Source organism: Grus americana, chromosome 3 (genome assembly GCF_028858705.1).
Source record: "Grus americana isolate bGruAme1 chromosome 3, bGruAme1.mat, whole genome shotgun sequence".
NCBI lineage: Eukaryota > Metazoa > Chordata > Aves > Gruiformes > Gruidae > Grus > Grus americana.
The window spans coordinates 89,464,965-89,490,029 of record NC_072854.1 but is presented as its reverse complement, the minus strand read 5'-3'; the positions used below and the strand labels follow the sequence as shown (position 1 = coordinate 89,490,029).

The 25,065-nt window shown below is 38.1% G+C and overlaps 1 protein-coding gene across 1 annotated transcript in view; it reads right to left on the bottom strand.

Moving 5' to 3' along the window:
• CRIM1 (cysteine rich transmembrane BMP regulator 1) overlaps positions 1 to 25,065 on the bottom strand; it is a 194,041-nt gene that overhangs the window by 100,954 nt on the left and 68,022 nt on the right. The window contains exon 3 of the mRNA XM_054820273.1: positions 3,585 to 3,827. Within this exon, the coding sequence (XP_054676248.1) occupies positions 3,585 to 3,827 (243 nt within the window). The remainder of the gene's footprint in view (positions 1 to 3,584; positions 3,828 to 25,065) is intronic.

Sequence of the window (25,065 nt, the reverse complement as noted above, 5' to 3'; positions counted from 1 at the left end):
TCAGAGACTAAGAGATGACACTCCCCACCTCACCAGATGCAACAACAAAACCAAAAAGCCCACAAAACCAAAACAAAAAGTTATCAATAAAGGTACAACAAACATCTGTTGGATAACTGCCAAAGTAAATACTTTACATGTCTTTATTCAGAAGTGGCAGCTAGAGTTCCTATCACAACTGCAGTAAAATACCTTTTAGATTAGATTTTAACTCCATCTTGATTTTAACATCACCATTGCTCATTCTGTTTTAGCTTCTTAGCAGAGGCATATATAGTCCCACAAATCTTGTTTCAGGTTATTTTTATTTTTACTGTTAACACATGCAGCTCCATTTGAGACTACTCATTCAAATGATCTTTAAGAAAAAAATCTTATTTTTGAGAATATTTATTAGATAGGTACCACAACCGTGGCGAGATGCTTGGTGGAGCAACAGGTAAGAACATTTAAGACAAATTAATCTGGAGGTTAATAGACAGGTGCTACCAAGTTTCTTCACTGTTCATTTTAACTGAATGCCAATGACTTTAATCATTGTATTCCTAAAGTAAAAGGGGTAGAAGAGGAAGTGGATCTCAAAATGGAAGATTTTTTTCTTATTCTAGCATTTAGTGCAAAGGAAACACTTTTTCTTTTCAGTAACTCAGTTGCCAATCACAGTATTTGAACATATGCAGTTCTCAGCAGAAGGCTCCAAACTCAAATGCCACCGTAAACTGGCTTATTTAAGGAACAGAAATAAACACAATTTATGCTTTAATTGCGCAAACACTTTATACTGGCATAAGGCAGCACTGCTATCATAGGAAGCAGTCCTTCCAGCTTCTGGCAATTTGTTTCCACCAGAAAGCCCTTGCTGGTGCAAAGCCCCTGTGGAGGCTGGTTAAGCAGACGTGGAGGTGCAGGAAGACCCTCTGGTAGCAACACTCACAGAACTGAAGATTTTAGGTCTGTGGCAAAGTATGGAAAACAGTTTTCTCTGTTTGACACGTAAACTCCGTAGACATGCTGACGCTATTCAGTAAAACTAGTGACATCAGGCCCACAAGAAACTCTCCATGAACACTTATCTACCAGGCCTTAGACTGTTTTTTTCACTGACATGGCATTCAAAACAGAGGAAACACGAAACAGAGCACTGCTAGTTTAGTTCCTTTCCAACCCTTCTTTCCTACAGTTCTTCAGGATACCAAGTCAAACTCTGAAGACACAAGGTTTATTACCAGACTTACCATGGGCTGAATAATTATTCCTTCCATGTAAGGAGCATTTTCTGACTTCACTTTATGACCACTATTTCAGCAAATCCACACAGATAATTCACATAGTGTTCATACATACATAAAAACTATGTATGTTACTACATATACGGTAGTACATGTATATACACATAGAGAATGAATGGCATAAAATAGTGCAGGAGAGGCAGGATGAACTAGATTAACTCCAGAGTCATGCAGTCTTCCAACCTAAATTATTCTATAATTCTATAAGCCTAATAAAACAAGATATTCCATTGCCTGTTCTTAAACAAAGAAATTTATTTAAAACCACAGACAGCGGTGAACATGATGGAACAGTTTAGATGGAAAAAACCCAGCAAGGTTCATGCTGACTTGCAAATTTTAAAATAAAATCCCTAAACTTTTTAGAAGAAAGGAAACATTAAAAAAAATCATTATTTGTTTAGTCTATAATTTTCTTCGTATATCAAGTACAAATTACGTTGTCTATACAAGAAGTAGGGGCCCCACTTACTTTGTGGTTTATAGCTTAGCCCTTACATCTTCCATCCCCTCTCTCTGTGGGGATGCACAAGAGGACCCACCTACTCTGCTCAGCCTCTTAGCCACTGCCCAAGAAACACCCCTTCATCATCTCCCAAGGTAGCGGAGAAAACTCTGCTTTCCCTTAGCCTCTCAATTTCTAACCCCCATTGCTAAGCCCTACACTTCCCTTAAAATCCATTAGTCTCTTTCCTCAGTCTCTTCAAAGCCTCTGCTCTTCAACCCTCCTGATAGGCACCTGCATTTTTCTAGTCCTGCATACCTTCACTTCACCTCTTAACTCCCTACAACAAAAAATACAAAACTACTTCAGGAAACGGCATATGCACAGTTACATAAATCTGCTGAATCAATAAATAATCACATGTTCGGTCTGAAGATTCTGTAATACTAACAAGCTGAAAACAGCCTTCAAGAAGTAACCTACAAAGGTAAGTTTGGACTGAGTTATTTGCAAACCACAAGATGGGAATGTTAATAAGTCCGGAGGACATGATCAGAACTAACAGTTATTTTGAGAAATAAAGAAATAATCCAAGTCAGCAAGATAAAGTTCAGTAAAGATAAAGTATACATAGGAAGAATTAAAATGTCCAAATGCAGTGGTTCAGTAGCAGTCATACTACAGAAAGACTGTGGGATCACGGCATTTCACAAACTATATATAAATCTTACAGAAGAGTTAGCTCTTATTTAGAATTTTGCATGAAAGACAGCAAGTAATTATTCTACAGTATCTAGTGCTGATGAAGACTTACCCAAAATAGTAGTCTGCTTTTGGACAATACATGTTAAAGACACGTGGATAAACTTAAAAAAACCCCAAACTTATAGAGGGGCAGTGTAACAAGGAAGGAGTCAAAGGAAACTATGTCATAAAAAATTACAGCTAATTCTAGATGAAAGAAGACCAAGGCTGACAAAATGTTCCAGAGCAAAAATTATTATAAAGACTTGTTCACCAACTACTCAGGACAGAGAATGAAAAAAATTGCTTAAATTTCCACACAGGCAGATTTGCATTGGATACTAGGAAAAACAAAAAGAGAAGCACTAGAATATCCAAAGACTGTACTATCTTCTGTGGAGGATTTAAGAAAATGTTAAACATGCATAGGAAAGGCACAGCTTAAGCATACTCAAACCTGTTTGCATATAAGATTTTGGATTATACAATTTTATATGCCTGCTTTCATCCCTCTATTTTTATTATTCATCTTTACCAAAGCCTGCATCAAAAAGAAGAGTGAATTACATCTTCCACTTCACTGAGAATAATAAATCACAAGAAAGGATGATTCATGTTCTTATGAAATGGAAAATGGGTAAATAATGAAAATGTTGTAAGTCTTTTATTATGCTCCTCCAGCGTCTTTCTGCTCTCCAGTTTTTAAGGGTCGTCACTTTGTAATCTACAGAAATCTTAAGACAGAAACCTTAATTCTGTGCCTATGCACAATATATTCCTACTATGAAAAACATTTGTATAATCTAAACAATATATGAAATATGTCACTTTCACTAGTAGCATCCACAGAAATGCAGTATTCTCACTAGGCTACTTTTCCCTTGCTGCTCAGTTCAAATTAATGTCTGAAGAAAAAAAGAAAGAAAAATTTATCATAATATTTTTAATGGGTATTGCCCACATTTAAATCATTTTAATTTTGAAGGAGCATCAGAAGAATTTAGAGGCTATATGGACTTTATCAGATGTAATTATATACATTATTGTGTTTGTCAGACAGATAGAAAAAACTGAAAAGTGGAAAAAAAAATTGTGTCCGCTTTTACCTGGTTTACATTCGTAGAGATCACAGCATTCCCCTGGCTTTCCTGATGCCTTAGAAACCAATATATTCAAATAGCCAGGTTGGCAAACCTTCCTCAAGCAGCCTGCAGGATTACACACACAACGGCTCGGGAGTGGACAGCATTCACCGGGAGGAGCGTAGCCTTCAATCAAGATGGAATCTTCTGGACAGCGAGGAGAAAACTGGACTTCACAGCGGGCCTTGGAGCAATCTGGTTTCTCTTCTGAAAGGGAGAGAAAAATCAGCGTACCATAAGTGTCATGAAAACGCTGTACTGAAGCTGTAGAGATGAGCTCAGATAAAGCTCCTTCTCTTCTCTCTCCCCCCCAAAACAATAAAAAGAAAAGGAAACTGCTGCTTCTGAACTGATTAGCAAAAATTACAGAATATGCTTGAAAAACACCATGGCATTTGCAAGACAGCAGATGCATTATGAACTATTTTCAAAATTTGTGCAATGTGTGTGACTGCTGAACCCACACAGCCTCAAGAAACCACTGTGGAGCTACACATTTGGCCATGACATTAAAAAACAACTTGCTCTATCACGCACAGCCCTGATGTTCACACCTACACCTTCAGTTTCCTAAGATCTTCCATTATGAGCAACTGACTTTGATTAATTTATTAAAACTTGAATGACCTGAACTGAGATTTCACATATTCAAAAAACTGGTTAAAAGTTCAACAGCTAACATATTTGGAGAGTCCATACATCAGCAGAAGAGAATTTTTCATGTACACACTCCTAATGTTCACATTAAGAGTGTTGTTCCTAAGTGCTTCAGTGGCTTGAATAGTGAAAGAGAAGAGGTTTGACAAGCACTGGCTACAAGCATTAGGGGTTTGAGGCACTGGCTGCAGGCACATAACAGTAAGAAAAGGAATATTAAGGAGCAAGGTCAACAAGTTGGTGGGAATGGTGACAAGCTGGACAAACTGGAAGACTCCAGCTGAAAGCTGGAGAGAGACTGTTTACAAGGGCAGGTAGTGATAGGACAAGAGGTAATGGCTTTAAACTGAAAGAGGGTAGATTTAGATGAGCTATTAGGAAGAAATTCTTCTGTATGAGGGTGGTGAGGCACTGGAACAGGTTGTCCAGAAAAGCTGTGGCTGCCCTCTCCCTGGAAGTGTCCAAGGCCAGACTGGATGGGGCTTTGGGCAACCTGGTCTGGTGGAGGGTGTCCCTGCCCATGGCAGGGGGGGGTGGAACTAGACGATCTTCACCAAAAGAGTGGTCAGGCATTGGAACTGGCTGCCCAGAGAGGTGGTGGAGTCACCATCCCTGGAGGTGTTCAAAAAACGTGTAGACGTGGCACTTCAGGACATGGTTTAGTAGACATGGCAGTGTTGGGTTGATGGTTGGACTTGACGATCTTAGAGGTCTTTTCCAACCTTAAGATTCTATGATTCTATGATCTTTAAGGTCCCTTCCAACCCAGACCATTCTAGGATTCTGTAACACTGAGATAAGACAAAGAGAGAATGAAGACATAGAAGAAAGTTCTTTGACAACTAGGTAACACTCTTTCAAAACTTGGAAGTCAAGATTCCCCATTCTCAAACAAACAAATCTTAATTCTGGCAAAAACGTTGTGACATGCCTTCCAATGACTAAACCACACTGGGAAAAATCAGACCGATCTACTCTGTAATGCAAACAGTGAGAAACTTTCTCATGTCCAAGAAGGTGTCACTTTATATACCTCAATGCTTAATATACCTGAGCACTGCTAAAAAGCAAGTGGGTTCAAGACACTCAGAAAAGCAGTATCTTTAGGTCAATAGGACATGGTGACTCAAGTGTCTGGAAGCAGCGCAGGGAGCCTTCCCAGGCCTGACCAAAACCAACCTCACAAAAACAGAAAACCAAGACCTGAATTTATAAACTGTTGGTAATACTCCTCAGTTATTTTAAAGTTTGTAAACTAGATGGTTCTACTACAAACGGCACTATTACCCCTTCTGATTGACTACTTTGCTTGTTGTCATTAAAGTTAGAAGCAGAATAGTAGAAACAAGTAAAAACACCACTAACTTCATTAATCTGATGTTTAAGCTACTGCCACTTAAAAAATTAATCTCTAGTGATAATTTCAATTACTGAATAAGACGTATCAAATACGAGCATCACTGATAAGTCAAGAACATGTTCTCCAAGATTTTAGTAACTCACTATTTTAGGAGTTACTAAAGTTACTGGATATTGTGTTTAGGACTTTTAAACTAAAAGCGAACTCAGCAAATGTGTAATTCTGCTTCCAAGCATACACTGAATGTCAATAACAGCAATTTTTTTTTTCCAGAAGATCATTTTAACACTTAATTTTAGCATATTTTTTGGAATTCTAGGTCATATTGAAGAATCAAAGCAGTATTGCTTGTCTACATGGTTGATTTGCTAAGTGTACTTTAGTTTAAATGAAACTTAGAGGGATATAATGCCTAGACACATAAATGCTTAGAAGAATATTAATCTAGGTCTTAGCATTAGTAACTGCAAAAGAAAGTCATGAAAAGAAACATTTGCCTCAATTTTAGTTGGCAAATATAGCAAAACAGAATAAAAAATAATTACACTTATTTCCTTCATGTACAAATACTTTGTATTTTTTCTTACAAGCAACAGAGATTACTAGCTTAAATGTGAAACTATATAGTGTCCTAACTCTTTTCTTACAGTTAAAACCACCACTATTTCCATCGATCTTTAAAATAGGCTAGGCTAGATATGTACTTTGCCTAGAATTTTAAATAACGTTTGTAAGACCAATTTTTTTAGACCTACCATTACGTTTAGGTTCTCATCTGCTTTATTAAACGCATTGTTCAGACTGAACAGACCGGTTACAGAGGTTCACTGCAGAAAGTTGTATAAATAATAGATGACATACTAGTTTCAGTATTTTATCGATATTCTTTAGTTTATGGATATAATAAAAGGCTCAACATTTTAGCTTTTAAAAATCTTTTCATTTTCCACTGCATGTTGTTCAACCGTGCGCAGAGGAGTGCTTGAGCAGCAGTGCAGTAGCAGCCCTTGAAGTTCATGGCCATGACAGACCCTTAAATTCACACTGTTCATTACTTGATCTGCCCTAGCACTGTGCATCCAGTGATCCGCTGATTTCCACGACTAACAGATAAGCCCATCCTCATGCAGTCTCTCTTGTGAAAAGACACATTTTAAAAAGTTTACCTTCTATTTTTACTCGACTGCATTAACATACATACGTACATCTGTACCAAGATAAGTGTTTCCTTAAGGACTGTTTGTATTTGACCAATTTAAGCCAACTTTCAGAAGTGCAAAGTTTGTCAGAAATGCATGTCTAATCGTTGGGATTCAGACTATTTAGGACTCCAGATATATTTATTTTGAAGACCAATGCAAAGCCTACTGTTGGAGCTGATAATATTACCTAGCAAAAAATACGAAGAAAACAAGGATATGTCACTATCAGCATGTAAGAAGCATCCCAAACAGTAGAATAAAAAAATTTTAAATAGAGAACCGTGACAAGTATTTCTGTACTAAATGTTCACTGTTTCATAGTTATTATCTTTGATAGTCTTTTCCACATTAAAGTATTGTGCTCAATGTAATTAACTGGAACAGAATACAACAGGACTCTGCTATTAAATAAAACCAGCATTGCTTTCAGAGGAAATGGTTTAAACACAACCAACCAGCACCTTGCAAAGACACATTTGTATTTTAATACCAGGTTACATAACACCAGCAGACATTTAGAAATCAGACTCGAGTTTTTCTATTCGATCCAGCGTCACTGTCACTTTTGTACTTCATAGTATTGAAAAATAAACAAACCCGCCCCTCCCTACTACTACTACTACTAGTGTAAATATTGTGCTTCAATAATCTCAAACTGTGTACATGGTAAAACATTCCCTTCCCAGTGTACAAATGCAAGTGAGCAACAGGAAAGTCGAACACATGAAGCCAAGCTGGATCAGCCAAGAGATAATTGTCCTTCAGCTCCCCTAACTCCAGCCCACAGCAGGGTCAAGGGCAGGGGAAGAAACTTTCTGCGGACAGTGTCATGATTTAGATGTGGGTTTACTTTTCTGGAAAGGAGCAAGCGGCTGAAACAATGCGCGATTGATAGTATTTAAAGTGTTTTCTTGTAGAGTCCCTACTTCATACTACTGAAAATAGCCTTTATCTAAAACATGAAAATCCAGCAGCTCCCAGTGTAGCAGTACTATATTTTAATTAAAACTTCAATCAGCTAGCACCACACGAGCCTAATCACATCCTGAGCCCTGCACTTACTGCAATATTAGAAGGTGGGAATTCTGCTTGACTGCTGTTTACCTGATGAGGGCTCCTCTTTTTGATACCAAGCCTGAATAAAAGACATTACTTTTAAGCAACCATTAAGAAAAGTTCAAGGTTTTTCTTCTTGTTATCTGAGCAAATGGCAAGCATACCCATCTTCTCTATTTACAGGGATAAAGGTTTGTATATGAGACCTATTTCTACAATTCATTGTACTAAACTTGTTTACCTTTTCATTACTTGATCGAAGAAGGCATCGAAATTTAATTTATTCTCAAAATAAATTACAAACATTAATACAGCCTCGAATGTCACTGCCTTAGCAGGATTCCTGATTTAATTTCACTACATACAGCTATTTAAAATTTCATCAAACAAGAGGAATCGTTTAATACCTCTTTTTTCCTTCATTAAGAAACACTTCCAGCCCTTACAAAATAACACACAAGAAAACACGTCACAGCAGAATAATAAAAAATACAACAATAGACTATCTCAAAAGACAGCAAGGTAGGGCAATGGCAAGCTGCATTTCACAGAAAACAACTGTGAAATCGCTCACCAGTGATATTTTTGCTACTTTACCCCTTGTATACAGCAAACGGGGACTATTTCAAACCAGCTTCTCAACAGACCAAGGTAGATTCACAACAATAACCTATTCCCTCTCTGTCAAATACACACATACGCTATGAAGCGCTGACCTGTCTCCCAGATGTTGTTTTAAGCTACTGTTTATTACACAAATCAAGATCTTCCTAACCAGCACCTTCAAAATCAAACAAGGTATCAGGACTTGCAACTCCGTTTTATTGTCTTAATTATGATAATAAATAGAACATAAACAATTACTATGTGAGCCCAGAAAGAGAATAACTTCAAAAGCACTGTACTGAACCTAAAAAATTAGATTTTCAAGGAAAGGGAGAACTATATACGTGACTATGAAATAAGTCAGCACTGCAAATATATAAGGTACTTATTCCTAAATAAAGAAGCATCTTGACACACAGATCACACAGCAAGAAGATATGCATGCGTCACATTCTCCTAATCCATAATGTAGATTCCCTCACAAGAACAATTTTATACAACGCTAACTGTATATAGAAAGACAGTAAAACTATTTGTTAAAGCAGACGCCTGGTTTTGTAATTAAGAGTTTGTACTCAGGACACTTATCACACTAATTAAAACATATTTTTATAAAACATTGTTCTGCCTCTACCCTTGAAGCAGCTGATAGGTCTCATTTAATAAGTTGACCGTTTTAGCAAGGCAAGAAATTGCTTATACAACTCACCAATTAATATAATGAAGTGAGGAGCTGTATACACTTTTGCTGTTTCATTTTCACAGAATCAGTTAATGGAAAAAGCATATACAGCTTAATCACATTTCAGTCTCTCCTTTAAAAAAAAAAAGCATTAACAAGGAGAACAATTACTCGTCAAGGACGCATCCATCAAACTTCTCGTAAATTAAGCCTGAACAGATAACCTACAACCCACCAAGAAAAACTTAGTTGGCTGCAGACACTGCCTTTACGTTCAAAAAAGCAGCATTTCAAATGACTACACAAAACCCAGAAACTATCAGCTGGTTCGCTGATGAGGTTTCTCTGTAGAACACATTCTCTTTATAGCCTTTCATCAAACACCACCGAAGCTGGAAGCGTTCTGGTATCTCTGACTTCTCACCAGCCTGGGCCAACAAAGAATCTCTACAGAGATAAAGGAAGAATCTGGATCAATCAAGCTTTTACAAACTATCTATTCTGAGCCAGCCAATCGTCTCAAGAAATTCAGAAATGTATCCGGAAAGATAACATTTTCAATAAGCTGAACACAATCCAAATAGGAAAACTGACATTTTGATGAATTCAAAATAAGACTCTTATCCTTGGAAACAAACTTCCTATCTACTCTAAAAGGGAGCCTTACAGACCATTTAATAAAAAATGATTCCGTTTACCAGCAACAGTGCTATTTCTAGGTATAAATTACTACACGTACCAGATTTGCATTTCAAGACAACTTTACTTTCTGTAGGTCTGAAGGTTCAGGCTTATTTGCTGTTACTTTGCAATTAGCCTGCAAAAAGAACCTGCCATTACAAAGCACATGGCAAAAACCACCCTACAATTACCAAGAACAACCGAACCACTTAAGTTACAACATGTAACTGAACAATAATAACTAAGTTCCAACGTGCTGTGCGCTTTAATATTAAACCAGGGATCATTCATTTAAAAAGTCAGGACATCTCAAAAACATTTCTCATTTTCATCCGATTTTCCTCTCAGAAGCATACAGGAAAGTTGTAGCATCTCAGAAGTCAAGGCGCAATAGCATTCAACTGGCGTTTCACTGCAACCACAGTGTATTTGTTAGAAAGTGCATGAGGAGGAGGAGGAGAGCAACCTTCAAAGGATAGAATAAACAGAAAGAACATCAAGATGTGGATTTGTGGGGTTTTTTTCTTTGCCATTAACATTAGAAAGAGTCTGTCAACGCAACAGCCATAAAGCTAGAACTTTCACAAAGTTTCTCTGTATCAAAAGCTGCTACATATTTTTAAAATTTTGTCTCCCGTGACCTTACAAAGTTATAATGGAGAACCGGTATAATGGCAAGGTACTAAAGCCTTTATGTTACAACCACGGCTTTCTCAGAGAAGGTAACTTCTTTACCCTCCTGAAAGGTTTATACAATACGCACTCAAACTGGCCACTAGTTAGAGGGGTTTTTATTAAGACAGTCGCTGAATATAGAAAGTCTAGATGTCAGGGGTTTTTTGTTTTGCTAAAGTAGAGCAGTTGTAATAAAACCCAACCAAACATACACACCCCCCCATCCATCTTGGCTAGTACCAAAGTAGTATGGAAATAAAAATGGTTCCTGAAGAATTAAAACCTTTGCTTTCACCTTTGTATCAAATTCTTTTCCTTCATTACGTTTGCATGCTCTGCTTTGACACGCAGAGAAAGTATATGCCAAGTTTAGTTAATGAGAAAAGCAGAGCAGTTAAAGCACTGGTTAGCTCAGTGAAAGGATCTTAAGGTATAACCTAGTGTGGGAGAAATGGAGAAGAAAAGCCCCGGCAGGGGTGGGAGTGTCTTCTCCTCACTCTTCAGGTGAAACAAAACAGATCCATGCTTTTCTGGAAACCTTTTCGGGGAGGGATTTTTATCATGTTGTCAAAACTTTGTGTGGCCAGAGATGCCTTTAACTCAGTCACCATAGAAACGAGGACAGAATGTTTTCATCCAAGGAAAAGGCTGAAGAGAGCTATCGTAGACTCGGGGCTTCCACCGCGATACTTAAACTGTTCTACAGCTGCTCCTTTAAAAACAAGTTTTTAATACATACATGTATGGATATGCATATACATATGTATATGCAGAGAGAGTAAGATGTATTTTTTCTGTTAAGTCCCTAAGAAGAATACAGAATAAGAAGCATTTTGAAATAGATAGCTTCATATTTCATTTTTCAGAGCAGTTCAAACCAGCATATGGTTCATAAAGACGAACTTTTTGTATGACGAAGCAAAATGAGGCACTAAGGTCAGCATACATGCGTCGAAGACACATGTTGTTCAGCTTTGCATTTTTGTTTCACTGTAAACCAGTTTTGCGAAATCTAGACTAAAATACAGCCACTTTTACTGTACAGTCTTACAGTCGTCATTGAAACACATTCCAAACAATAGGCATACTGTACTGTTACACAGTGGCAGGAAGGAAATATTAAAAGGATTAGGGATAAACAAGAAAAATGATTACCCAGCTGAAGCAGTCAGACAGACAGGGATCGATATCGGAATGCAAAATACCCAAAAGGATTTTCAAGAATCAAAAGGACAGTTATAGTAGATTAAAAAATGAGATTACCTTACACATACAAAATGCACAGTACTGTATACGGATGAACTGCTACAAATAAAAAAAGGAACTGGAGCCTGACCTTTTACCTAAAACTGAACTTTATTTAAAATCCATCCCGGTTTTTAAACAACTTTTGCTTCACTTTCCAGCATTCTGACGCTGTGGGTTTTACGTACTACACAGTGGAGCCACCCGTCTCACCCGTTAGAGCCTAATCAACAGCAACAGCCTGCAACCAACCCGGGTTAAAAGAATCACACACAAAAAGACAATCATAGACACAAGTTTTACTAAATATGCACTTGTCGTTATACATCTTTGCAACACAGTATTCACTATGGATTTGCCAATGATTTTTCATTTCAAGGACCAAATCACCAGGAACAAGGGTTATGTCATTCAAGACAGTCAGAGCCAAGAAAGATAATAATCCCATTTGGACAGCAAAGCTATTAGGATGTTATAATTCCACTTTCTGAACTTTCTTCTTTTCCTGTACTGAAAATATCAAAAAGAAAGGTGACAATTCAAAACCAAACATGCACCAGAATTGCAATCAAGCCTTAACCCAAGCTGTTGTCTACCAAAGAAAGAGTTTTAACAGAATCAGTGAGGATTTATCAGATGTCAGACACTCTGCATCTAAATGCAAATGCAAGTCCTACGAAACCAGTATTGTTTGTGGCAGTAGTTGCATTTGAGTTCAGACCTCCCAGCTCAAGGTATTTCTCTGTTAGGATTAGAAATGCTCCTATCTGGAAAACTCAAAGGTAAATGGAGGAAAAGGAAACCTAATTTAAAGACTGCTTTCAATGGATACGCATTAACTTTTTTTTTTTTAATATAAATTAACACCTTGACACCAACAAGTTAACCCAAATCTATAATGGATAGCATTAGCTTTCTGACAGAACTGTACGTGCAGAGAAGGACATGAGCCCAGCCCGCTGCGCAGTGGATGGGGAGATGTGCCATCCCAGAGACGGGATCCATTTCCACTGGCAAATGCACTGCTTTCAGTAGCAATAAAGCACCTTTAAACTTCAGTATTGAAAATCCTTCAGAAGTTAGATGGAGAGATGAGCAGATAGCTACCTGTAGTCAGATTTATAGGTGGATTGCCTCCATTGTAAAAAACAAGCAAAGAAAGAGAGTGTTATTACTGAAACTGAAGCAACTCCTGTCTGCCCTTCAGTGTTTTAAGTTGATAAAAATAAATTCCAGATATGTGTTTTCTTCAAGTTCTTTGATCTCTGCTAATGTTTAAAAAAAACCCACAAACGAACCCAAAAAGCCAAACCCACACACAGTAAAATGGGGACTTAAATGCCTTAAGATACTTCTGGCAAGTAAACGCCATTATGCAAACTAGTTTTCCTAGCTATTATACTCAAAGGACCTCTGTATGCTTGTTAGCAGCTTAACCACATATTTCTTAAATTCTTTCACAAAAACACTCAACATGCATAACATCAGAAAAATCAAGTCTATTCAACATTTCATTTTTTTCTTCTCTTTACCAACTGCAGATATCGTAATTATCAGAAAGTACGGAGAGAAGCATCGTTTCCTTCTTTTAGGCAAAGAGAAGCTGACTACTTCCAATGCTGAAGGCCAACGCCCAGGTGTTTCGAGACATTTTCATTCTCCAACCACTATGGTTCATCTCTCGATTTCTCTGGGCTGGCTTCTTCCTAAGTTCTTCTAAATAGCCTCTCTAAATTTAGAATTTAAATGCAATTCTATTATACTAGATTTTCCATATTACCAGAGATCTTCCTGAATTCCTACTTTTTTCCTCCCCCCTCCCCCCCCTTTTTTTTTTGAACATAAATTTCTGTTAAATTGGTCTCCCTAGAGTGGGTTTTAATACCAGCTACTATAACTATTACTTTGCAATTCATCAGTTACCAAACCTGCATCAACTTACTAAAAAAAAATTTCTATGCATTACTTAGGACAACAGAAAGAGAACTCTAGCTAGAATAAGAAACATGAGAGTAAAGCAGAAGGGGCCGTTATAATTTTGGGTGAAATCTATACTGACATAGTGAATTCTCATGTAAAAATTCTTGGTGCCTTGCAGCAAAGAGATTCTACAATATTTTTTACTACATTTCCAATTACAAGAAAAATTGTCAACATGGAACAATGTACTAAACAGCTCAATCCATCAGAAAAAGTAGAACTGGGTTTTTAAAAGATTTATTTTTGCAGAGGAATGACACTTAACAAAACTCTAGTTAAACACATTTCACTGAATACAGAGATGGTGGATAATCCACATACAACATTATTTTTTCTCCAAAGACAAAGTCTTCTAATAAGCTGCCACATCTGACACTTAAGATGCAAGAGGCACAAATAAGCAGTATATCAAAAGACTTGGTTGTAAAACAAGTTAGAGCACTCTCTTCTTTGGTTCTTATACTGGAGGCAACTTCTCATATTCCATATAAAAAGATGGAATATTTAAAATATCATCTTTGAATTCAAGAAAGCCTATATCCAGAGAACATGTGCATTAAGAAAAATAAAAGTAAATAAAGCACTTAAACATCATACAATGAATTTTGTTAAATTCCAAGTTCCTGCCTGCAATACCTAAATGCTAGCTGAGATGAGTTTTGTTTTTTTCATAACTATCTATCACACAAATACAAAAAGAAAAAATACTGGGAAAAACAACATCAAAAGACAAAAGGAAGCACATGAAATTTTAATTTTAGTCTTAGATCTACGCAGTTTAAGCTTAAGACGACAGCTGTCCAACTGCACAAAAGCTTGAGAACTTATTAGAAAAATAAAACAGACAAGTGGAAATTTGAGAATCAACTTACTCTTCCCGCTTCCAAACTACCCTGGTATCCAAACCAGAAATATCTACGCATTTATGAAAAATAAGTAAGTACATAGAATAGCAAGGCGAGTCACATGCACACGTGTATTCACAGCCAGCCCTCAGGCAGACTCAAGACCACAATGGAACCACAGTATGGGAAGGGCAAACTGGTTGCTCCGTTCTGCAATGCTGCCATACGAAACCCAGTGTAAGAAGCCAGATTACTTGTAATGCAAACCCCGAAACGTGCAATATCCACGGTCTTTGTTCCTCACACAGTCACTAAACAGGTGCCTGCACAGGGCTATTCAGGTACGTAAATAAAATATTCAAAATAGATGACAGGAATTAAACACAGCTTCACGTCCATGAAACATTAAATGCTACTAGATATCATCACCCTGTTGCAGCATCCCTTATTCTACATCAAAGCAGCAACATCCCACAGAGGGGACTAAACGTCAAAACTACAAAAAAGCAAAAAGTCAGAGCTTACACAGCACTGAGCTTCTGTTAACACCAGTACACGGACTTTGCTGACTGCAGTAGTCATTAAACTTGCACCCCTCTACTTCAGGCTGGATGAATGCCAACACCTTTTATTAGGAACAAAAGACAGCGAGTCTGGAAAAAGACCAACAATCCTATGCCAAATATATAAAAATAATCTCTCAATTTCAGAATATTGTTGGCTGCAATGTTCTTTAATTAGATTCAGTTTCTGATCTCATTTGAAGCATACAGTTGAGTATTAACTAGCTAGAAAGCGCTTTTCCAAACAAAGCTTACAGGGGAATGATCTAGATGACTCTAAGTGTGGTAATCAGTTTTTCCCAAGTGTATTTTCTTGACTATTTTTTTTTTTTTTTTTTTTTTACCAGAACTGTCAAACTAGAAGAGTATCGCAAATTACCCTGGCTCGGAGATTTATTTTGATTCTTTACCCTGTGCCTTCCTTATTCTTTCTTCTTCATTGTCCTTCCCTCTTAAGTTGTCCACTTACTGTTTACGCCTTCTTTAAAGCAAACCCCAAAACTACTTACTTCTCATCTTTTCTAACCTTTTGTCTTTCTTACTAAACATCTCCATCAGTACAATATACAGCAACATATCTGGTTTGTGTAACAATCTACCTTAATACAAAATATTATTTTCTCTTGAACACCAAAGAAAAGCATATTGTGGCTTTTTGCATACCAACTTCCATGATGCAACTAGAAAAACGAAAAAAGAAATTCAGCTGCAGAAGTATTTAATTAGTGGAATTTCTTAAGGCAGTTTGACTAAGCCTTGCTTATCGGTTTCTAAGCACTAAAACACAGGTTACATTGATGTAGAACATTATGCATAGTGACAGAAGTCACTGCCAGGAAACTGCAGGTACAACTTTCTAAGTGAAGTGAAACAGATTAGTACGACTCCTAGTAAGGCTTCCATGATGGAACTTGCCCAAGTTTGAGATTTGGTCACACCCAACGCATCTTTAGATCAAACTCTGTAAAAGGCATGGCTCAGGAATCTAACACAATCAATGTCCATTAATCCTATATACAAGTTTTCAGCAAATATGTTATTTTACAGAGCATGAGGTTCAGAGACAAGGCATACCAGTTTATTAATAAACTAGTCAAGTAAGTGAGATGGCACCTAAGCATCTCCAAAACAGGAGAGAGCCATCAATGATGTACTTGAAGAGCAGACAGACTCCTCACGGAACCAGAACAGAGTCTACAAGTAGGCAGACGACACGCAGAGTTTTGGACGATAGCCACCCTGTGCCCCGAGGAAGGGAAACGACCGGTTCTGAACACTCATGTTACAGTGATAGCAATCCTACCTGATAAACACACTCTGCAAGGCAACACAAGAAGGAAGATCAGAATTTTAATTGATAGCTGTTGTGAACAAAATTATTCTCCCATTCGAACCAGACTAACGAAACATGGGAAGAAAAAAAATAATATTTGAGGTTACTAGAAAATACTAGGAAATTACATCTCAAAAGATGCAATGATCCTCACAACCAAGATACTGCACTAATTGTACAAACTCACGCAATACATTTAATTATCTAAAAGCTGAGAATATATTCCTTCATACAGGCCAAGCTGAGAACTAGTACTGTAGAAGCCAGCAAAGCCTGAGCAGTGCTAACCAGGAAAGCATGGAAATGCTGACATCCAACAAGGTAACAGAAGAAAGCAAAAGCTGCCAAACAGCTCTACCAAATAGCATAGACGCTGATGCTTATGCATCCCATAGTGATGCTACTTTAAACAACACTGTGTTTTCATTGTTTTTCCCCATTTGGCTGGAAAGAGACATCAGAGACAATCAAATCTAGTATTGCTACAAGATGAGGTATCTCACGTGTCACTTAAGATACCTCCTCCACGGTGCACATCAGTAAACAGCAGTCCTCTGAACAGTCTTTCTATTAAACCAGCAGCAACACAAGTGAATAAGAAAGGATGAAAAATCTTTCTCTATACTCAAAACCAGATTTTTAGTTAAAGCAGTTGTAGGTGTTAATCGTTAATGAAGGCAGTATTGACAAGGTGAGTTTTAAAGGACACACTTTTTTTTTTTTTTCCAACAAAAAGACTAAGTTGCATAACATACCACCTAGTATTACTGCTGACAATCAAACAATTCTCCTCTAATCTTTCTTCCAATCTATGCAATGAATGCATTTTCTCAACACGGAATAAATACTTGCTTTCATGGAAATCTGGATCAAGGCTTACAAAGATTTATCAGAAATCTCTGCAATATAAGCGTGTAGGAATGACAAGATTAATACTGATATGTCAATAATATATTAACTCTGTCACCTTTGAAGCATGCCTTCAGAATTTACTCTACATTTCTTACCGCATGCCTACCCTCCCCATGCACTGTGCTCCATTAATGCCTTAAGGTGAATGCTTAAAAGGAAGCAAAGCTAGTAAGTTAACAAATTTTTCACATACTTAACATCCAGTACCGATCCTAACCTGATGCTTAACCCAGGTAATGTCCTGTGAAGCAGGTTTTTAAGTATCACCTTTAACATGCTGAACTTCTCCCATTTCACATAATTTTCTTCAATCATGTTGCAGATCTCAAGATATTTTAAAATAGCATTTAAGCACCAACTTATTTTGTTTCAGAAGAAAAGTTAAAAAAAATAATAAACTGGGTCAATGACACATTCTAGCCACAATGCCAAACAAGCAAAATTTAGATCACGCATAAAAATGGACAGGAGAACAAGCTTAAATAACCTGTAAATGCACAGTTTAAGAAATATGGAAACATTCTTTTTGGAAATAAATTATTTATCTAGTAAGATTTAGAGAACAAGTCTTCAGTTGGCATAAATTGCCTTGGATGCTTGACTTTGTAATCAAGGACTTCAAAGTACTTGTGCAGAACGAGACAGTATAAATTCACACATTACAATGTGGTAAACAAGACTAAAAAAAAGAATTAAAACCCAAAAACCCCTCCAACAAAACAACAAAAAAGCCCTAAACCCCCAAACAAATAAAAACGCATCATAAGAGAACAAAACAAAAACATACCAAAAGAACAGAGAGACTCCTATAACTAAGCAGCCAAACTAAGAGACACCCAATGGATAGAAAGGATGCTCCAACAGACAGAAAATTCAGGAGACCTAAGACCAAATTGTAGCACCACATTTAAATGGACTGAGTTTCTATTCCCAGTTTCAGTAATTCAGACAAGCTATTTTGCTCCTTCCCAATCTACAAGTCATTTTATAAACACAATTGCTTCACATGTGCAGGGTAACTTGTTCAGCATGTGGTACCATGCTTTGTACAACACACGATCCTTTCAGTCAAGATCCCTAGGTGCTACTAAAAACAAAACACCCCCCCCCCCCCCCCCCCCCCGCAAACCGAACCAAAAAATGCCCAAACGTTTAGTGTGTATCTGAGAACACTATACAGCTGCTAGAAAATCTGATTATTTGGGAAGAAAATGAGCAAGCTTTTCCTTAATAGAAAAATTGCATCTGAGTATACTTCCTTGACTAGAATCAGCTGAAGAGAAGATAACACAAAGTACCATCAAATGAATATTCACTAATCAGTCCCTGGCAAACAGTTGTGAATGGGTGTTTTGCAAAGAAACTTCACTTTACCAAGTTTTAGGCGGTCAAAATTCAGACTAAACCAAAGCCCGATGTTTTCATTTTTCTTCTTTTAGTTAACCGTTAAACCCTAGTCTGTATACCCATGATGCAGTTAGATAGTTTGCTAGAAGCATATTGTACTGACTGGAATAAAGCAAGAATGGAAGAAAACACATTTTGGTAAATCTTTCATAAACATTTTTTTCAGAAGGCAGCCGTTTCAAAGGCCAGGTAGAGGAGCCAACCACTGTGCCAGCAGGGTGAGCTCTATGCAGTAAATTTTCAAACTGTTCCAAATGCATCATAAGAAAGAAGATATACGAGATACAGGCAGCAGCTAAACCAACTGCAGAGTAAGAAGCAGGTAAAGTAATAATGTCTCATAGAAACTATCTGTTCCAACTGATGTCATATAAAGAAAGAGAAAAAAAAGAAATAGAGCACGAGACCCTTGTAAGACTTCTGCAAATGTCTCACAAAACTTTTGCAAGAGAGAGTGAAAAGTAATTCAGGGTGGCCCCTAGCCCCTCTCATTGTTACGTTCATTATTGGACTGTATTTTCCATCATCAGAAATAACCGTGGTCATCAGTAATACTAAAAGGCAAGTTTGCTGACTGGAGAACTTGATGTTAAACACAACAGGGTCACTAAATCTCTTAGAGAAAGGACTACTTTATTTCCAAACAAACCCCACAGTAATGATACTAGCAACCTTTACTTGTCTAGGCTGACCCACAATGAGATCTGGGAATATGTAACAGGCAAACGACATGGGCTCTGGTACACTGATGTGAAGCCTGAGTTCTTCTGTGTATACTCTGAGCTGTTAAAATTTCCATTATGAGCTTCCTGAAATATAAATAAGACATCCACCATAAAGTAGCTGGATAGCTAAGGCCTTCCTTTCCTAACATTTCTGCACCTGACATTATGAGAAACAATATCAGATTTCTCCTGAGACAGATACACAGGAACGTGTATCATAATGATAAAGTGTTCAAGGCCACAACGGCATGCATCATGTATACTGTCTTGCATACGCTGCTTTGTGAATACAGCACCAAAATGCTCCTCCCCTGCAAAATAGGAATATTCTTGCCCTTTGCAGTGATTGTCAAGCTATTTTGGGGTGGGGTGTCCAGCAATGTTTAGAACAGGTCCTGTAGAACAAACCCTAGCAGGTAATAAGCAGTCCACAACTCCTCTCAAGAATGGTAAGTGTTCCTAGGTAAAATTTCTGGGCGTTTTCCCCAAGGCAAGTCATTTCAAAACTCTCAAGGCAAGTCCGAGTCCCTCCATCACTTTTGGTGAGGATCTATCCTTTCTGAGTCTGCCAGCTGCAGAGTAATTCCAGCCCAAAGGGACAGACTGAGAGCAGGGCTGATGCTAGGTCAGCTGCTCAGCTCTAGGGGAGTTCAGACAACCCTGAGGACGGCGATTCCATCCCCTTTCTGGGAAGCCTGTCCCTCTGTTTGACCACCCTCGCAAAGCACCTCCCAGCATCTGACTGGAATGTTCCTTGTTGCAGCTGTCTGATGCTTCTCATCCTTCCACTGTGCACCTCGGAGAAGGACCTAGCTACGTCTTCTCTGTAAGTAAGTATATCGCTGCCTTCAGCTGCCTCAAAGCCCCTTCTGCTTCTTCCTTTCCTTAAGACTGAACAAAACCTCTTCTCCCTGTAGACCATGTTCCCCAGCCGCCTCCTACTCAAACATCCTTCCTGCTCCCATCCTGGCCCTGCTGGCTGTGCTCCTGCTACTACAGCCTGGGCATGCAGTTGGCTTCTTCACCGCAAGGGCACACTGCTGACTCACGTTCCATTTGCTGCACTGGCAGCCTTGGTCAGGCTAAGTCATTACTCCTGCCTGTCACACGTAAGCTTTTTCCTTGCTACAGTCTTCATGAGGGTAGAAATTTCTACAATCAGTAAGCTATTGCTCCCAGTGTGACCTTTTCTTTATTAGTAGAACAATTTAAGCTAGGTTCTGCATCCCATCATTGACTTCTGCAGTCCAGCAAGCCAAACAGAAGCCTCAAGAACTTTAACTCTTTTCTTTTAGAGCGAGAAGTTTATGACCAACAAATGTGATAAGGGAAGTTCAAAGATTATTTTTTTCATCTTGGATTCAATTTCTATCTTCCCTCTATCTCAGTTATGTCTCCTGAAGCTGTTCAAACAATCAGCAGTAGCTCAGGCTTATGCACTGCAAAAAAATAAATTAATTCTGTCCATGAATTACTACCACAGTGGGGAATTTATGTCCTCCTCATCTCTTAAATTGTGACCTGAATTCAACTTTACCTGTAGTAGACAAATTCTGAATAAACAAGAGGAAATTTTCAGAGTACCACAACTTTGTTTACTGCTCTATTCATAGAGAAGTATTTATTTTTGTTAGGAACTTCAGCTTGTTTTGGCTATGAAGGAAACAATCCTGCCTAACATTTTGTCATCCAGCCTTCAGTTTCGGTATGCAATATAATCTCCACACAGTCAGATCAGATGCCCCATTCTGCTCTTGATCTAAATATTAACTCTGAACTTAGCTGAATTTGCTAGCTAAGAGAGTGCTATATGGACACTAATGAGCAAATGAGCGTCTTCCTAGAGTTAACATATGTTCTTCAATAATTTACTGATTTGATATAAGGGGATAGTGCCAGAAGCATTAGGATGAGTTATGACAACCTTTCCTCTCATCTCAAAGTTTCTATTTCTAGTACTTGTGCATGGGGTGGAGGGGGGTGTGTGTGCTGGGGGAGTATCTGTATTGAGTAACAACTGAGGAGAAACAAAAGTACTCTTTTCCCCAACTCCAAGACAAATTTGTTCCAAAAAATCTAATATAATGTTAAGTTATCCAGGAAGTTCATCTGCTTCCAAGCAAAAACCCCCAAGACTGAAGAGGCTGGCACAGTCTAGGAGTTCTCACCTCCTCCATCTTCACTCATTCAGTGCAGCCCCTCCTCAAGTGCATGTTCTTGTCCGGACAAGTCTGGAAAGACCACAGCCTTGTTTATACAGGTCAAGTAGAAGGCATGTCCCAACATACCAAACTTCGATACAACCGGTTACATTCTCTCCTCTAAACACACCCACCTATACTAACAAGCACCCGTCAGCTATCAGAAACTCTTGATCATGTTGAGCGACAGGTTTACCACACATGTTGCGTGGACACATATCAAATCAAAATGACCACACAGAATAGCTAAAAACAGATATGTATTGTTTATAGTTACATTGTGTTTAATTACATACATGACTGGCCTACAGTAACTTTTTCTTTTCCCCAGTAAGAACTTGATACAAGTGAGCAAGACTTCCAACAAGAAATCATTTTCACTTCAACTACAAAGCGCTTGCCTTCAGAAAAAGACTTGGTTGTGATGAACACTGAAGTAAAACAAATACACTTGCATTCGTGGCCATGGCCAAAGCTCTGTGTTTGCCCTGTAACACCAGGCATACTGATTCGCCAGTAGCAGATGCAGTTGATGATTACAAAACAGCAGCATATGATGAGATCTGAAAATAAAGGGAACAAAAGTTGCACAGTAGCCAACAGTATGTATGTATGTCCTTGCCCATGGCAGGGGGATTGGAACTAGATGATCTTTGAGGTCCCCTCCAACCCAAACCATTCTATGATTCTATATGTATACATAAGTATATATGCATATACATACACATATATGTATATTAAATTCAGATCTGCATACTGAGCGAGACCAAATGTGTAATGCACCACACTTTTTCCTCCTGAAGAACAACAAGAACACTGAGACCTCTTCTCCCTTTTAACATTTGAATCACTTGCAGTATTTTTTTAAACAGAAAATAAACACCGCTTGGACTTTCAAAGAAAATTTACTGAGGACATATTGACGGGACACTAGAATCTTGTATATGAAAAGTAAACACTTTGCATATGAAGCAAAACCTAAACATCATCCTACAGCATGTATCTGTGGAGCAGAGAGATTTCAACTATAGCAGGCTCACTGCGCTCTCAACTTTAGTAAAGTGATTCAATTGCACAAGCAGTAGTATCAAACAAAAGGATTTCTGTAATACTTTAGATTCCAGAGCAAGAAGTCAAAGTGAAATACAGAAGCAAAACATCAAACCTTACACGAATACAGTGAAGTCTTAAAATAAGCAAGCGAACTCTTCCAGTATGTATAGAGGAAACAATGCAAAAAGCCATTGGCAGATCTTGAAAGCATGTGAGAGTCTAGATTACGACTTCACCTTAACTTGAAATGTTCAGCAGCAATCAGTCAAACTTTTCAGGACTTCATTTTGATGAACCTTCATAAATGAACTGGAGCTGTGTGATGGTTTAACCCCAGCAGGCAGTTTACAGCTGCTCGCTCACTGCCTGCACCCTGGTGGGATGGGGGAGAGAACTGGAAGGGTAAGAGTTACAGGCTGAAATAAAGACAGTTTAATAAGGAAAAAAGGAGAAGGAGAAAAAGTAAAACTCCCCAAAGGAAAACCAAACCAAGAAAGATAAGCGATGCAAAACACCCCAATCGCTCACCACCAGCTGAGCAATCGATCCCCAGCCAGTCTCAGAGCAACAGCAGTGCTGGCAAACCTTGCCCCCTCCAGTTTTTGTTGCTGAGCATGACGTCTTATGGTATGGGGTAACCCTTTGGTCAGTTGGGGTCAGCTGTTCCGACTGTGTCCCCTCCCAACTCCTTGTGCACCCCCAGCCTGCTCACTGTGAGAGGCAGAAAAGGCCCTGACTCAGCGTAAACACTGTTCAGCAATTACTGAAATATCAACACTGTTTTAATCACAGATCCAGAACGTAGCACCATACAAACTACTATGGAGAAAATTAACCCTATCCCATCCCAAACCAGCACCAGTTAATACCAGAACTCAGCTTGCAAGGCGGTACTCTGCTGCATGCATACAGGGGGTACAGCTTTACACACTCTGAAGTACACGTTTCTAACAGATTAAACCTCTCTGATTATTCTGAAATAGTCAAAGAGGATTAGAATTTAGATAAATACCATATTTTCCTATTAGAGGAGTGTTTTCCCTAGTGTTCTGAGACCAATTCTATCCACATCACAATCTGGACATGAGTTCACGTATTTCTGAGCCCCACTGCTGTTGCCTAGTAAATAACTAAATGCAGAAACATTTTACTCCATGACAGAAGTAGGAAGACTTTTTAAAACATATATGTATGCAAATATATACTTATGGATCCTTCCAAATATAACTTTACTTGTATCCCATGAATTCAAGGATTTTTGAGATTACACTTCTAAAGTTGCATTTATTTTTAGAATGCAATATAAATTTTCATCATTTGGAAGAGTATTAGTTCATCAATAGAAAGGACAGTGATTAGATTCACCACAGATTTACAGTGTTTGTAAATAATTTCTAACAATAATACCTTGCAAAATAGAAATTCTTAACTTGCTCTATGTGGACCAGCATTACAGTGAGTCAAGATCCAACTTACTTGGCATTTGTTGACAATTGTTCCATACAATTTGTATGGAATTGTTCCATACAATTTGTTCCATACTCTTCCTTCCCCTTCTTCAGATCCCATCCCTACTCCATTCAATTCAAACAAGCTCCTTCCACGGTCCAAATGCGAGCGGAGCAGTAAGAGCACAAAAGTCTGTCCTTGCTTTCAGTCCTTACACCCAACAACAATGCAGAGCTGTGAGACTACGTGAAATCCTCCTTAGCCTTCTCGTGCCCAAAGCACACTGAATCCCCAAAGAACCAAAATGGGAAATTTTTTTTCTTGAATCTCTACTGAACCTTCGCAAACATTTTTTTGAATGGTTTATATCCTGGTCAACTACAAGCAATGTCTCTTCTGACAGATAATGTCACATCAAAACCAAAAGGGACAGCCGATAAAGAGTATAATGAATACAGATTTCCTACCAGTGATCTCCAAGTACAAAAATCAATGTCAAAGTTAAATCTGATGTACAACATGCCTGTGGCAAAGCTTTTCTGTGAAAACACTTCAGGAAGGGATTTTGTTTGTTTGATTTTAATGAACATTAAAATGTACTTAATAAAAAAACCTCAAAGATAACAAAACTTACAGTGATTATTTGCTTTGGGATTGCACTTTATTGTTCTCACTTTGGTTTTAAATCATCCAGAAGCAGCTGTAGCAAAGAGCACTTCAATTCACATGTTTAAAGCTCAGCGAAGAGCTACACAACTAAAGACAAAAATAGTTAAATTGCTAAATTATCTCAAAACTAGTCATAACTCGCTC